This window comes from Gracilinanus agilis, chromosome 2, assembly GCF_016433145.1.
Source record: "Gracilinanus agilis isolate LMUSP501 chromosome 2, AgileGrace, whole genome shotgun sequence".
Taxonomy (NCBI): domain Eukaryota; kingdom Metazoa; phylum Chordata; class Mammalia; order Didelphimorphia; family Didelphidae; genus Gracilinanus; species Gracilinanus agilis.
Genome location: NC_058131.1, coordinates 539923801 through 539938391, shown reverse-complemented (window position 1 = coordinate 539938391; position 14591 = coordinate 539923801). Strand labels below are relative to the sequence as shown.

The following is a 14591-nucleotide window of genomic DNA, read 5'->3' as shown; positions in this document are numbered from 1 at the left end:
AAAATTTTTTTCTGATAAGTTTGCTGAAAAGTTGACAAGAGACCCAACTGAGGCAAATCATTTCATTAACATAATGAGGCAGCCTGAGTTGGCAAATTGGCCTTAGAGACAAGATGTGGATTAAAGTCCCACCTATACTAGCTAGATGACCATGGACTAGTCTTTTAGCCCCTCATTCCTCCTGGAATCTCTCTGACACAATAACATTTGCAAATGTGCATTGGCAGAGGAAGTTTCTTCACTAAGTGCTCCCTATACAATAAAATTACAGGTTCAGTAAAAAATAAATGAATACATTTAAAATGACATTTGTAAAAGACCATAGTATGCTGCTCAAAATTAAATCATAAGTCAATGTTATAAAAGCTTACAGTAAATATATTATTATTAATAACATTAATATAAAATGATAAAAATATTTATTGGGCACTTAATACTTGTCAAACGCTCTACATACAAATACAAAAATGAGGATAGTCCCTGGCCATAAAGAACTTACTTTCCAAGTAGGTGGGATTGTATGTGACATAAAAAGAGGGAATAGTAGTCATGAAGGAGCAAACACTTTGGTCCAGAAATTTATTGGGATACTAAATAGAGCCATAAGAAAATAGATTGACACAACCCATCTAGGAACATGACAGTTAATTTGATTTGAACACAGTATATATGATTCCTTGGGTAACTAGATGATGAAATAAATAGAATGGTTCCTCTTCCTGAAATTGAATCTGGCCCCAGACACATATTAGCTATGTGACCCCCAGTAGATCCCTTAACTCTGCCTTAATTTTTTCATCTATAAAATGAGCTAGAGAAGGAAATGGCAAACTACTCTAGCATCTCTGCCAAAGAAAACCCTGAAATGGATCATAGTGTTGAAAACAACTGAAAATCAACTGATCACAGTACATGATTCCAAGACTTGGAAAGGTGGGAATGAGGAGTATTTACTGCAGGGTTAAGCTGTGGCGAGTGGAGAAAGAAGTAAATTTTGGCTGGATTTTGTTCCTGAAATAGTGGCCTAGTAAGGCAGTCACCAGTGAGAAGGAAGATTATTGGAAAAGCTGTAGAGGAAAGCCTGAGAGAAAACATTTACATAGTGCTTTATGTTTACAAAGAGATCCTGCTCTATAAACCAGAGATTTTCTGAGTGGCCTAGGTGTAGGTAAAGAATGAAACAGATTGGAAGCATGGCTTGTTAGCTCAAAGTGTTCCGAGGTACAATGGAGTCACAAGTTTAGAATATAGGAAGTTAAAGATCCCCTTCCCCCAAAAGCCCAATAAAGTTTCCCACAATTACACAGAGTAGTATTTTTACCATAGAAAAAATAAAAGCCTTAGAAGCTTCAAGGTGTAGATAAAACCTATGCTAAACTATCAACTATATGTGTTATCATTAAGTGAAGTCTGGGACATTTTGTTAGGACAGAAAGCCCCTGAATTTCTCAGCCTTGATGGCATTAAACAATATGTTTTGAAACCCATTAGTTTACTTTAATTCTGGGCAAAATGCCCCTGCTAAGGGTTCGGCCTTGGCTGTACCAGGCAGCTGCATTCCTGGCCAAAGGGGAAGAGTTTTAACCTTTTTACTGCTGGTTTACTGAGAGCTCAAAGCTTTTTCAATAAGACTATATTGCTTTTTAAAGAAAGGTGTGAATTATGAAAGGAGTCAAAAGAAGAATCTCAGATTTTTATCTCAGATAACCCAGTCCAGTCTCAACCTGAAAAGGGAAGGGGGTTCACACAATGCTCCACCAGGCCCTGTTGACCTTTTGATGGGGTCCAGATAAAAATATCTATTTGAGATTCTAATTTCTCTTAACAGCTTCTCACAACAAAGTATTTTGTATGTATTGTCACATTAGATCCTCCCAAATAACCTGTGAAGTAGGTTCTATTATTATCTACATTTTACAGGTAAGAAAACTGAGACTGGAAGGTAAAGTGATTTGGTATTATTACTTAGGAAGGTGATAGCTTATCAAAAAGCTAAAATGAGTATCCAAACTAAGAAGCTAAAATGACTAGTTGAATTAGCCATAAATGGCTTACCATTTGGTATCTTCTTTCTTAATATGCCTAATATAAATAAAGCATCCAGAAAAAAATCAATGTGGCTCAATGTTTTATAATGCAAGAAGAAAGTCTAATGTCCACCTTGTAGTAATACAGAGAGTCATTAAAATTGGCTTTCTTTTTGGCAGTCTATCAATGAGATGAGAAAATGATCTGAATTTTCTTTGACTGTACCAGTGAGGTAACAGAATTAGAGTATAGCAGTCCCCTTTTCCCATTGTGTAGAGCTTCCATATTTTAGAATTGTATTGAACTTTTGTTTACATAATTATAGTATACCTTATTTATTTTATATATCTTATAATTTGTTCTTCCTCTGAATATCAACTGCATTCTAGGTTTCTAGTATTCATTCCTATTCTTCCAGGTCTCCTATTATTCATTAAGCTACCAAAAAGAACTGTTCAAAATTTTGTGCTAGTGAAAAGTAATCAGAGGTTTTTACTGTTGAAAAGAAACAAACCAGTGGACTATCAAATCAGCAAGCATCAACTGAGCACTTCCTAGGTGTCAGACACTATACTATCTCAAACTCAAGAAAAAGTTGTATGTCTTAATCTAATGAATATCCTGCTTAATTTTTATCCTACAATTGTAATTGTTTTTTTATTATTTTACTTAGTAGCTATCTCCTATGACCTAGGGACTTCCCCCCCCCATTTCCTGTAAATTGTTTTAAAGTAAAATCTTAAGAAATATTGAACAATTTTAGTATTGAATGGGATTTTAATAATAATATCCATTATTATTAATTATTATTATCACTCCACCATTTCAGGCTCTTGCCAAATTATGACTAACTGGCCTTTCTATAAGCTAAATATAGTTGTATTTATCCTTTATCTGTTGTTATTATAGTTCAGTCATGTCTGACTCTTCGTGAACCCACTTGGGGTTTTCTTGGCAAAGAAATTGGAAGGGTTTGCCATGTCATTCTCCAGATCATCTTACAGGCAAGGAAACTAATACATTCAGGTTTAAGTGACTTGCTTAGGGTCCCACAGGTAGCAAGTTACCTGAGGCCTGATATGAACTCAGGTCTTTCTGACTCCAGACTAAGTGTTCTATCCACTGCACAAACTAGCTGGCCATTTCCTTTAGGTTATTTTAAAGTAGAATTTTAAAAATTAATTAATGAAATTAATAAATTTCTTATTTAATAATAATTATTAATTATAATTAATAAATTAAATGATTGTTTGAATTAATTAATAAATAATAAAAATGATTGTTATTAGCCACATTAATTCCAGGCCAAAGTGTGACATACTTGCATTCCCTTAAGCTATATATAATTGTGCCAGTCCTTTATCTATGTAATAATTAAATGTCAAGATACCATTTTCATTCAAGGCATAGCTCATGATTTCCATTCTCCATAAACCCTATCCATGACCTCTTGCTCCAGCCCAAACTTATCTTTGTTTTCTCTGAGTTCCTAATGCCTACATCACCTGCTGCATAATGAACTCTTCATTATTTTCTAATTGTCTCCTCTCCATCCTATCTCTCCAACTAGACTGGTAGTTTCTTAGGAGAAGAGACCATCTCATCTTGAAATCTCAAGCTTAGTACAATGTTATACTCATGGTAGCCAGCAAAGAAATACTAAAGCGATTCTTCTAAGTTTCTTCTAAGAAATTGCCAAGTGTATTGGCAGAATTTCCATTTTATTTATTTGTTTATTTTAGAATTGACTTTTGTCCCCTTTAAGAATGAGGACCATCACATTCCCTCCTCCCCATTGCCCTTTCCCCATTCAGCATTATGCTTGCTAGATGTAACAGCTTCTTTTCCTCACCTGGTACTGGATATGCTTTTATGCCTGGAAAAGGCTCACTTTTAGATGAATGTAGATTTCTCCCCAAAAGAGCTGACTGCCAAAAGGAAGCGCAGGAGCTTTAATGCTGCATGCTCTCCTCTGGTGTGCCCTCTATATTCCTCTGGAACTTGACCTATTTTGAAATATAGTGGGTATTCTAGATATATTTTAAATAGAGTGGGTAGGACACTGTTCACCCTTCTGACAGCCCACCTCACCTTTGCATAGGGATTCAATGGGCTCATTTCACTTCTTTTTTCTCTTGTCCCATTGATCCAATATAAGCTCACTCCTCTGTGGGATAATGGAGAAATCTTTTGTTCCTTTGGCACTTATTTGGAAATACTGTCTTTCAAACTGATTTATTATTGTTGTTGTTCACTCATTTAGTCTGCACCATACCATCCTTGGAGTTTTCTTGGCAAAGATATTAGAATGATTTGCCATTTTCTTCTCCAGGGTATTAAGGCAAACTGAGGTTAAGTGTCTGAGGCTCAATTTGAATGAAAAACTTCCTGACTACATACCCAGTGCTCCATCTACTGAGCCATGTACCTGTCTCCTTCCAAACAGATGACAATGTATATTTAAAAGACCTATTTTATTGATATCTTTTGTTTTTATGTCATTTACATTTCCCAATTTATACCTGCCCTTCCTCCTAGAGAGTCATTCCTTATAAGAATGAAAACAAAGGAAGACAAACAGTTCAGGAAAAAAAAACTAACCAACACATCAAAAAAGTCTGAAATTATATTATAATGTAAATTCCTTGAAGATGGGAACAAATTCACTTTTCCTTTACAATCCTAGAGCTTAAGAAAGTGCCCAGCCCATAATAAGAACTTATTAAATGCTTGTTCTTTGACATTATATAGAATGTTTTATGCCTAGAGTACCCCACCTCTACAAAGAAGATGGGGAAGTTTCCTTCTTGTCTCTTCTTACAATCCTAACATTTTTATTAGAGGCAATATGAAAAATATAATTAGTATGTGAAAAGGCTACTTAGACACTGAGAGCACAGTAGATTGTTTTTATGTAAAATCCTTACCTTCTGTCTTAGAATCAATTCTGTTTATTGATTCCAAGGCGAAAGAATAGTAAGGCCTAAGCAATGGGAATTAAGTGACTTGCCCAGGGTCACACAGCTAGGAAGTTTCTTTGAACAAATTTGAACCCAGGACCACTTTGCTCTGAGGCCCTCAACTACTCAGTTTTGCTGGCGATCATAGGTTTTGGGGAAACAGATTTTAATTACACAAATTTCACTACTGTCAATAACCTTGATCAGTACAACATTATATCCTGTAGCCTTTTCACCAATACCAAACTATCTCAGATAGACAACAAAGATTTATTAAACCTTTGTTATGTGATAAGGATTATGCAAAGATAGCATCTTCCCCCTAAGAGCTTATATCGTAATAAGATGTGTTCATAACTAGGCATATACAAGATATTTAGAGAGAAAGAGTCAGTGGAGGATAATCTAAGAGGAGAAAGACTAGTATAAGCTGAAATTGAAATTGATTCTTGAAGGATGCTAGTAAAAAGGTGAGATTGGGGGTGAGGAAGTTTGGGAAGCAAACTAAGCAAGGGAGATAGCCAAAACAAAGAATACTGTTAGGATTAAAATTCTCTGGAGACTGTTTATTAATTTATAATTATTTATTAGATAATGAAAGCAGATTGGAGTGAGTAAAGGTATATGATCACTAGCTAATCTGAGTTCGATGATCATCTCCCCTCTCCTTTCACTCTCACTGCTTCCTAACCAAGCAACCACAGACTTCCTTAATCCATCATTTAGAAAGCCTGGGAGGTCCCTTTTTCTGGGTCTTCCTGGTTGGACAGATTTGACTTCAGTCGGGTCAAAGGTCCTGGATTCCAGGATTCCAGGAGTCACCTGAGACAAGAGGGAAGTGTTTTCTGAATGGTGGAGAGCCATGGGGCCTCTGGCACCCTCCCATGGGATTCTTGCATGCCTGATCAAAGGGTGGAGCTGAGAAGAAAATGGATTTTCTTCTTTAAAAGGAAAGAGGGGTACAAATTTATATTAAATTCACACAATGGCAAGTGGGCCAGTATAGCTTGTTCATAGTATGGATGAAATAAAGATGGCGGCCAGGTTAGTAAAGAGCTTTAAATGCCACATGGAAGAGTTTATATTTAATCCTGGAAGAAATTGGGAACTAATGAAGCCTGCATTCTTGGCTGGTGTGTCCCAAATGGTTCTTAGGCTGCAAAGAGGACTATGTTGAAAGGAGGATCAGTAAGAAAATCAAGGCCAAAGTGAGATGTCTGTGGTAGAACAGAGCACCCTTAGCACCATCTGGGTAGCACAGTGGATAGAATGCTGGGCAAGTCAGGAAATCTGTTCTCAGACACTTACTAGCCATGTGACCCTGGAAAGTCACTTATCCCTCAGTTTCCTCATCTTTATAATGACCTAGACAAGGAAATGGCAAACCACTCCAGTGTCTTTAACAGGAAAACCTGCAATAGAGTCATGAAAAATTGGACTCTACTGAACAACAACTACAAAGGTCAGCCCTGGAGCAGCCAGCTACCTGAGCAGACTTCCCTGCTTGAGTCTGTTTGTGTTGCAATGTGTTGTGTATTCCCTGGAGAGACTTTTACACCATCACCACCTTAAGGCAGATCATATGTTAAAGAATTGGGCAGTGATAGCACAACAACGACATCCCTCAAAACAATAAAGTTCTTCCATTTCCCCTTGGGTAGGCCTGTGACAGATCACTAAAAACATTCCAGAAGGCACGTAAGCATTTTCCTGATGGCTTATGTTATCTCCTTGATGAGCCTTTTCTGAGTTCAAGTACCAAGAGGGCAAATTCAAACTGCCTGTGAGCCCCCTGATCACTAGAGAGAGTTGAGGGAGAAAGTGCTTGCTTTGGGCTGCTGGACAGAAGGGTGGGACATGCAAAGAAATGTCCCTGGGTGCTGGGAAGAGGGGAACAAGCAGCTCCCCAAGTGCTGGCTCTGCAAGCATGCCTGTCTGCTAAAGCTGGCTTATGATGAATTTGAATAGAGAACTAGTAGACACTAGCAGAGAGAGAATTGAGAAAGAACTATGCTAAGAATAGTTGGTACATGAAGAAAGACTGAGCAAGTTTGGAAATAGTAAGAGTGCATGGAGATCGTTGGAGAATGCAAGAGCGCAGAAATAGAGATTCAGGGAGCATGGAGAGAAGGAGTTTTTGATTTAATGGGTAATTGAAAGCCAGAGCAAGTTCAGACCTACCAGCCTCAGTCAACCTAGGGTATCACCTAGGTCCTTTGGGCCCATTCCCTGAAAAAATATGTATGATGGCACAAAGAAAGCAATGACAAAAGGTGATTAATTAACTTTGCCTCAAATGACATGAGTAAGTAAGGCTTTTTTCAGAACTCTTCTTAGTTCTGTTTTGTGAAGTAAATATCTAAAGGGCCCCAGGGTCTACATGACTATTAATGATAGTTTCATGACAATGTCTTCCCATGATAACTAGTTTATCTTCTAGAAATAGAAAGGGATTAATAGATTAATTTTTATTTCAATATTTTTTGCTTAAAGATTCTGATCAAAAAACTATTATGTCATCATTTGCAAAATAAAAGGTAAATAAATAAATTAAATAAATAAAAAAGACACTAGACTCCAGTTCAGAATTATATGACAATATAGAGCTCATTGTCCTCTCAAATCCTGAAGTGTCCCAATTATGTGACAATATTTTAAGTTGTAGCTGGTATGCATTCAATATTTATTAATTGAATAATAAGTGAAGTTCTTTCTAACTGCAGTAGTCTTTGGTTGGTGGAACGTAAGCACCATGATACGGTGATTTCATTTTTTCTCCTAATCCAGGTGCCTAGTCTAGTGCCTTGACATAATTTTTACTTAATCAATGTTAACTGAATTACATAGCATGGTTTGTAACACCACCAGTTTATGTTCTAAGAGGTAGCTTTCTATAGTGGAAAAAACACTAGATTTAAATGTGAAAGACATTGATGAGTTTTAAGTTTACCAATGGCTAGCCGTGTAACTGTGAATAAGTTACATGACTATGATGGCTCTTGCCTGGGTGGCACAGTAAAAAGAATACCTGACCTGGAGTCAGGAAGCTCCGAGTTCAAATCTGTTTCAGACACTAGCTGTGTAACCCTGGATAAGTCACTTAATCCTGTTTGCCTCAGTTTCCTCATCAGCAAATAAACTAGAGAAGGAAATTGCAAACCATTCTAGTATCTTTGTCAAGAAAACCCCAAGTGGGGTCACAAAGATTTGGACACTAATGAAGAATGGGCCTCACAGTTTCTTCATCAATAAAAGAAGATTCAAAATAGATTTTCTCTGAGGTTCCCCTCCAAGTCTGAATCTATGATGCTATTTAGTATCTTGTCTTTAATTATCCCAATGTAGCTTTTACATTAGAAGTGTGAATATATTTCTATCCAATAATAATATCTTTGTGGATGTGTCAATGCTTATTTTCCTTCTTTCCTTTTTTGTTAATAGCAATATTTTCATGCTGGAGGAAATGGTCTGAAAAAGAACTTTTTGGAGAAGAGCCCTGATCTACAGTCTCTTAGATATGCTCTCAGTCTTTATACGCAAACCACTGATTCCCTGATAAAGAAATTCATAGACACTCAAACCTCTCAGAGTAAGTAATATACAGGGGCTAGAAATAAATACAACTCAAAGATATGGTAAATTATTATTATTAGCATTGTTTTAAATTGTCATAAATCAAACTAATTAATGAGTATATTGTTACAGTAATATTTTTGTTTTCTATATAGAGAATGAGATATTCTGGTTATAAATAAGTATATCCATTTTTTGCAGTCGTTCCCAGATAATTATAATGCAGTGAAATGTATTAAACACTAAACCATTCTGAACATAAATTAACCTTTTTTAAAGTATTTCAAAATTCCCTTGAGAAGTATTATATAACTATGAGCATTCAAGTGTCATTTCCAATAAAACTTCTTCACTGTAGAACAAGAACCCACAGAGACTCCAGGACTTAGCTATTTTGATTCTGCTGTCCTTGTGGGGAAAACTGTCTGCATCATGAAAATGAGTAAACATTGATAGTTTTCAACATATGTAACCTAGGGTCCCTTGAAGACTCTGTGTTCATGGAAACCAGATTCAACTCCAGGGGCTTGATATCAAGTCTCTTGTTTCATTGTTCTCACTTCAAATTCTCTAGGAAAATCTCTAAATATACTCATGTAATAGCTCTAAATATACTCATGTAATTGCCCTAAAGGGGCTAACAATGTACCTTAAATGCCACACAGGAGCTTGATTGCAATATGGATACTAGTTTGGGGATGGCTTTTTACTTTACCCACACCCACTGAAGAAAATATATAAAATGAAAAAAAATTCAATGGGCCCCATGAATAACTACTGAGGCATAAATAGCAAGAGCAATAAGGTTGACAAATCAAGTTCCACTCTGTCTCTTCCTCCATGATGCTATTCCAATCCTGCAATCACAAAGTCCATGTTCACCATCTTCCTCCTTCTCCAAGAAGCAAGTTGTTGAGCAAACTTCTATCTCTAGAAAACCAATGCATAAACTATCTATTTTGATATTTTCTATGAGATGGGGCCCCTGACTGTAAAGTGCTACTTTCTGTATCTCTCATCTAGGACCTAAATACATTTTACCTTCGTAATGTGCTTCTGTAGGAATACCATCAATTCCCAGCTTCTGAGATAAAGTGTCTTCTCAGAAATTTTAGTTTCTGACCTTTATTCAGTGAAAAAACAGGCAGGAGACACCAGGAACTTAAGGTACAAGAATCCCAGGGCACATAATCACACTCAGCTTACTGTGTGCTTTTATCGTGCAACCCTCTTGCAAGAGTCATCTGTAAACTTGCTGGCAGTTAGAAGCCTTAGAATCTTGACACAAAAGTCAGTTGGAACCTGAGGCTTGAAGAGAGCAGAAGGTCCAACTAAGGCTCTGCTTTTGGCTTTTGGCTTTGCTTTGGCCTGTGCTTTTTGTCTCTGGCAATTTGAACCTAGCTGATTTCTCTGGACCTTTCCCTGACCTTCTCCATGTTATACCCTATTATCTGACCTGATTTTCCTTTTGGGCTCTGGGAGAAAGGGTGGTTTTGGTTTTGGTGATTAGACTTTGTGAGTTTAGTTTTCTGTAGGCAAGTAGGACATCTTTGAATCAACATATTCCTTATTTTATTGATCAGGAGAGGCAGCTTAAAATAGGCTAGACACAGAAGGGTAGAGACAGAGGACACTGGGGAGTAGGCTGAACCCTTCAAGGCAAGGAAAGGTATCTCTATAAACACAAAGGAGTTGGGCCAGTCAGAAATGTTTAAATCAGCCTTGAGGGTTTCTCTGGTTAGTTTCTAAAGTCCCTTGAAGGAGGAGTCGAAGGGCTCAAATCTTAGCTCTGCCGCTCACAGTGTGACCTTGGATAAGCCAGTTAACATCTCTGCACCTTATTTTTTTTATTTCTAAAGTGAGAAGGTTGAGATATAAAATCTCTAAGGTGACAACCAGCTCTAGAGATAGATTCCTATGAACTTCTCACAGAGCTAAATATGTGCACTTGTACCTTGCAGAGAAGATACAGCAAAATCTTCTGATTGATTCTTTGTGATAGTGACTATCTTCAATATGACTGACAAATAAACATCAAGGATTAGCCTCTTGTTGAAAAAAGGGATTCCTTTCCCTATTCTTTCCCCCTTGGTCTTCCAGACCATAGCAAGAATAACAGATCTGTTTTAGAGGTGGGGAGGGAGGTGGAGAGAGGGAGATTTCTCCTCTCATCCAAAGCAATTACTGGAGGGTTGTACAATAAAAGCACACAGTAAGCTGAGTGTGATTATGTGCCCTGGGATTCTTGTACCTGTTATAGAGAAATAAGGTAAATATTTGAATCTTTAGGTTGAATTGGAGGCATAAAGGTGAGGTAGGTATTAGGAGGAGGAATGAATGGGGATGGCTGAATGTAGGGAAGGAAAGAATGAGGTGGTATATTGGATGGTATCCATTTCTAAGATGTATGCATAGATTATTTGAGAAGTTCATCAAAAAGGTTTCATCCATGTTCCAATAAAATTTCTCACTCTCTCGCTCTCTGTCTCTCTCTCTCTGTCTCTCTCTCTCTGTCTCTCTCTCTGTCTCTCTCTCTCTCTGTCTCTCTCTCTGTCTCTCTCTGTCTCTGTATGTCTGTCTGTCTGTCTGTCTGTCTGTCTGTCTCTCTCTCTCTCTCTCTCACACACACACACACACACACACACACACACACACACACACACACACTCCTACCATTCATCTCACCCATTCCCTCTCTCTCTCTTTTCTTTCTCTTCTCCCTCTCATTCTATCTTTTCCTTATTTCCAATTAACTTAAAAAACAACTACCTCTCTTCTTTCTATGAAAAGGATGAGAATATGCATGTAAAAGTTCTACCATTTCCATCTTGGAAACTTTTGAAATGTTATTCCTAGGAACAATTTTTTGCCACATTTCTTTTTTTAATTACTATTATGAATATGTCTAATGTAATCTCTGGAGTTCTGATCAGACACCATGGAGTAATTATGCATTTCAACATTAAACAAAAGTACCTAATCTAGATGTGCTCCTCAACTCCTGTGAATAAGACAGTTCAGGAAACCATTTCCATTCATAGGTTAAGGGCTCTAGAGATCCCTGTGTACTGAGAAATCTGTGAATATTCTACAGTTACTGATGTGTCTTTACAAAGCTCATCTTTTATTGATGCTCTTCCAAATCTAATTGCATAAGGGAGGTATAAGGATTTTCCCTTATACTTCTCTTTAACCCCTGATAGCTTCTAATTATTTCCAGTTAAGGTAGGCTCTCTAATTTCTCTTTTAACAATAATAGGGTGCCCCAGGCAAAAGCACAATTAAAGCAGATGTTAAAGTTGTAGCTAGAATAGCACCAGGGAACACAAGTAAGTATAGGATTAAATTTAAATACATTTAATGTTGACTTACTATCTAGATTTTACAATACATTCATCTGTCAATGCAGAAAGTAACTTTAAAAAAAAGCACTTCTTGGAATTGTTCTGCTGACTTGTCACTTTCACCTACTAAATCTTTCATTCTCTCTTGCTTCTATGTAAAATCAGTATTTTGCCTTTCCAATTTTGGAATACTAAGTAGTGGGGAGGAAAAAAAGAAAGAAAGCCTGTGTCTCACCATTCTGCTTTTTGAAACAGTTTCCGGAAATGCATTATGGCACACACAGACACAGACACACACACACACACACTCTAGCTGACTTAGTTGATTATATATATATGTATATATATATATATGTATATATGTATATGTATGTGTATATATACTTATAAAACTATGGCTATAATAGATGTATTATTGATAATTCTGAAATAGATAAAATTCTTGCCATATATAGAAAGAGAGAGACATGCATTTTTTCTGTTTAGAACCTTAAATTAAAATAATACTTGGGTCATGTCTACATTTATGAAGTGAATAAATTGGATAAATGTATGAAAATATGAAAAAAAACCCTTAAAACATCTAGATAAATCTAAGAAGTATTTGATTTTCCTAAATCCTTCAGCTTTTGAGTTTACCATTTTGAGTAAATGCAATGTCAGAGTCTAGGATAGTATACTAGTTTTATAGTAATTAATGCATTTCACATCATAGGTTCATATCTAAAACATCAGTTTTGCCTCCCTATACATAGCCTTATTAATGAGGGTAGACATGCAAATTCAGTGTCAATTTTCTATATTCTCCCTTCTCCTCCCACATTTATTCCCCAATCCCTCCTCCATCATTCCATGTCTTACATAATATTTTTAATTTGCAGCAGAACTAATGAAAGAAATTATAACCTAGATATAATCTGATTCCATTCCTTATTTGGAAAATACCTGATACTTTTTAAAGGTACCATTAGTCAGCAAAATATAGACAATTGTTACTCATTAATTTTTCCTTTAATTTCCAGCTGATTTTCTATGAGGAAATTATTACTTGCAAATTATTGGAACTTTTTTCAGATATTATCTCATGAAATGAAATGTTGTTCAAGAAACTTTATGTCCAGGTTTCCTAGGGTTCACTTAATTTCAGTGAGTTTCCTTTTCCTCTCATATAAAATAGTGATAATAATACTTGCTCAGCTTACCTCACACAGTTATTGTTAGCAGGGAATTTGTAAATCTCAAAGTGTTATAGAAGTGAATGATACTGTTGTAGTTCACTCTTTTAGAAATGAAGGGTTTTTTTCCCTTTCCCTTTCATCTTTTTCTGTTTATTTTCTGTCACCTCCCTGCCATTTATGCACTTTTTCTTTCTTTCTTTTTTTCTTTCTTTTGGAAAGTTTTACTTGAACCTACTTTTTCTATTAAAAAAAACAACTTTGATTTCTGTCTTATAATAATTCTAAGACAGAAGAACAAGGGCTAGGCAAAAGAGGGGTTGAGTGACTTGCCCAAGGTCACACCGCTAGGAAGTATCTAGGGCCATTTGAACCCAAGTCTTCCTGACTCCAGACCTGGCTCTCTATACACTGTGCCACTCTGCTTCTCTGAGCCCATTTTTCTCTTGCTGTCTAAAGTTGATTAAATTTGGAGTAAGTTTCTCAGAGTTAGGGATACCAATACAAATAAGAAAGATAATCCTTGCCCTTAAGGAAATTACATTTGAATAGGGGAAATACCATAGTAGGTATAAATAAGATCTATATAGAGTAGAGGAAAAGATAATCAAGGAAGATTTCATACTAGAAGGCCAAAAGACTGGGAAAGGTCTCCTTTAGAGAGTAGGCTTTGATTCCAGTCTTGAAGAAAATCAGAAGGCTAAGCGAAGAAGTAGCACGTTCTAGTGGTGAGAATGGGGTAGCAGGGATATCACAGTCAGATAGTACAAAAGCCTAGAGGTAGCAGCTAGAGCATCATGTTTGAGGAACAGAAGGTAGGCCAGTGTCCCTAGATCAGAGAGTACATGGAACTGAGTAAAGTATAAGGAGAGTGAAAATTTAGACTGAGACCAGGTCATGAAGACGTTTCATTGCCAAACAGAGGATTTTGTAGAGAGAGGCACTGGGACTACGTGAGCAGGAAGGTGACATTGTCAGACCCACACTTTAAAAATATCACTTTGGCACCTGAGAGCACTGACAGGTTAAGCAACTATCAAACATCCAATGTGCATCCCAGGCAGGTCTTGAACATGGGTCTTCTTGCCTCCAAAATCAACTCTCTATTCAGCCACACTATCACTTTATTTCTTAGACAAGTATATAACCATAGTGACTTTTGCATCACCCTGGGTCCTCATGTATAAAACCTGGTATCCTGCCCTCACTCCTCTTATTTTATTTTAGATTTTGTTTCTATATCAAACTCATTGAAGTTTTTTGCATACTTTTGTCTATATGGTCCTATTTTGAAAATATTTCCCCTTACCTGGTAATAGGAAGTAGACTTCAAAAATTGTTTTTAATGTCTGATGGTTGATAATTATATCTTCTCTTTTTTCTCCTTTTTTTCTCTTCCATCCTCTATTTTGTCTTTTTCTCTTTCTCACCTTCTCTTCTATTTCCTTGGATAAAATTGGATTTCGCCCTTTTTTTCTGATACCAAATAGGACACAAACCACCAAGGATGA

The 14591-nt window shown here is 36.6% G+C and overlaps 1 protein-coding gene across 2 annotated transcripts in view; it reads left to right on the top strand.

Moving 5' to 3' along the window:
• Positions 1-14591, top strand: part of UNC13C (unc-13 homolog C) — a 717151-nt gene that overhangs the window by 653947 nt on the left and 48613 nt on the right. For both annotated transcript variants that reach the window (XM_044665156.1, XM_044665155.1), the window contains one exon: positions 8430-8577. In XM_044665156.1, the coding sequence (XP_044521091.1) occupies positions 8430-8577 (148 nt within the window). The remainder of the gene's footprint in view (positions 1-8429; positions 8578-14591) is intronic.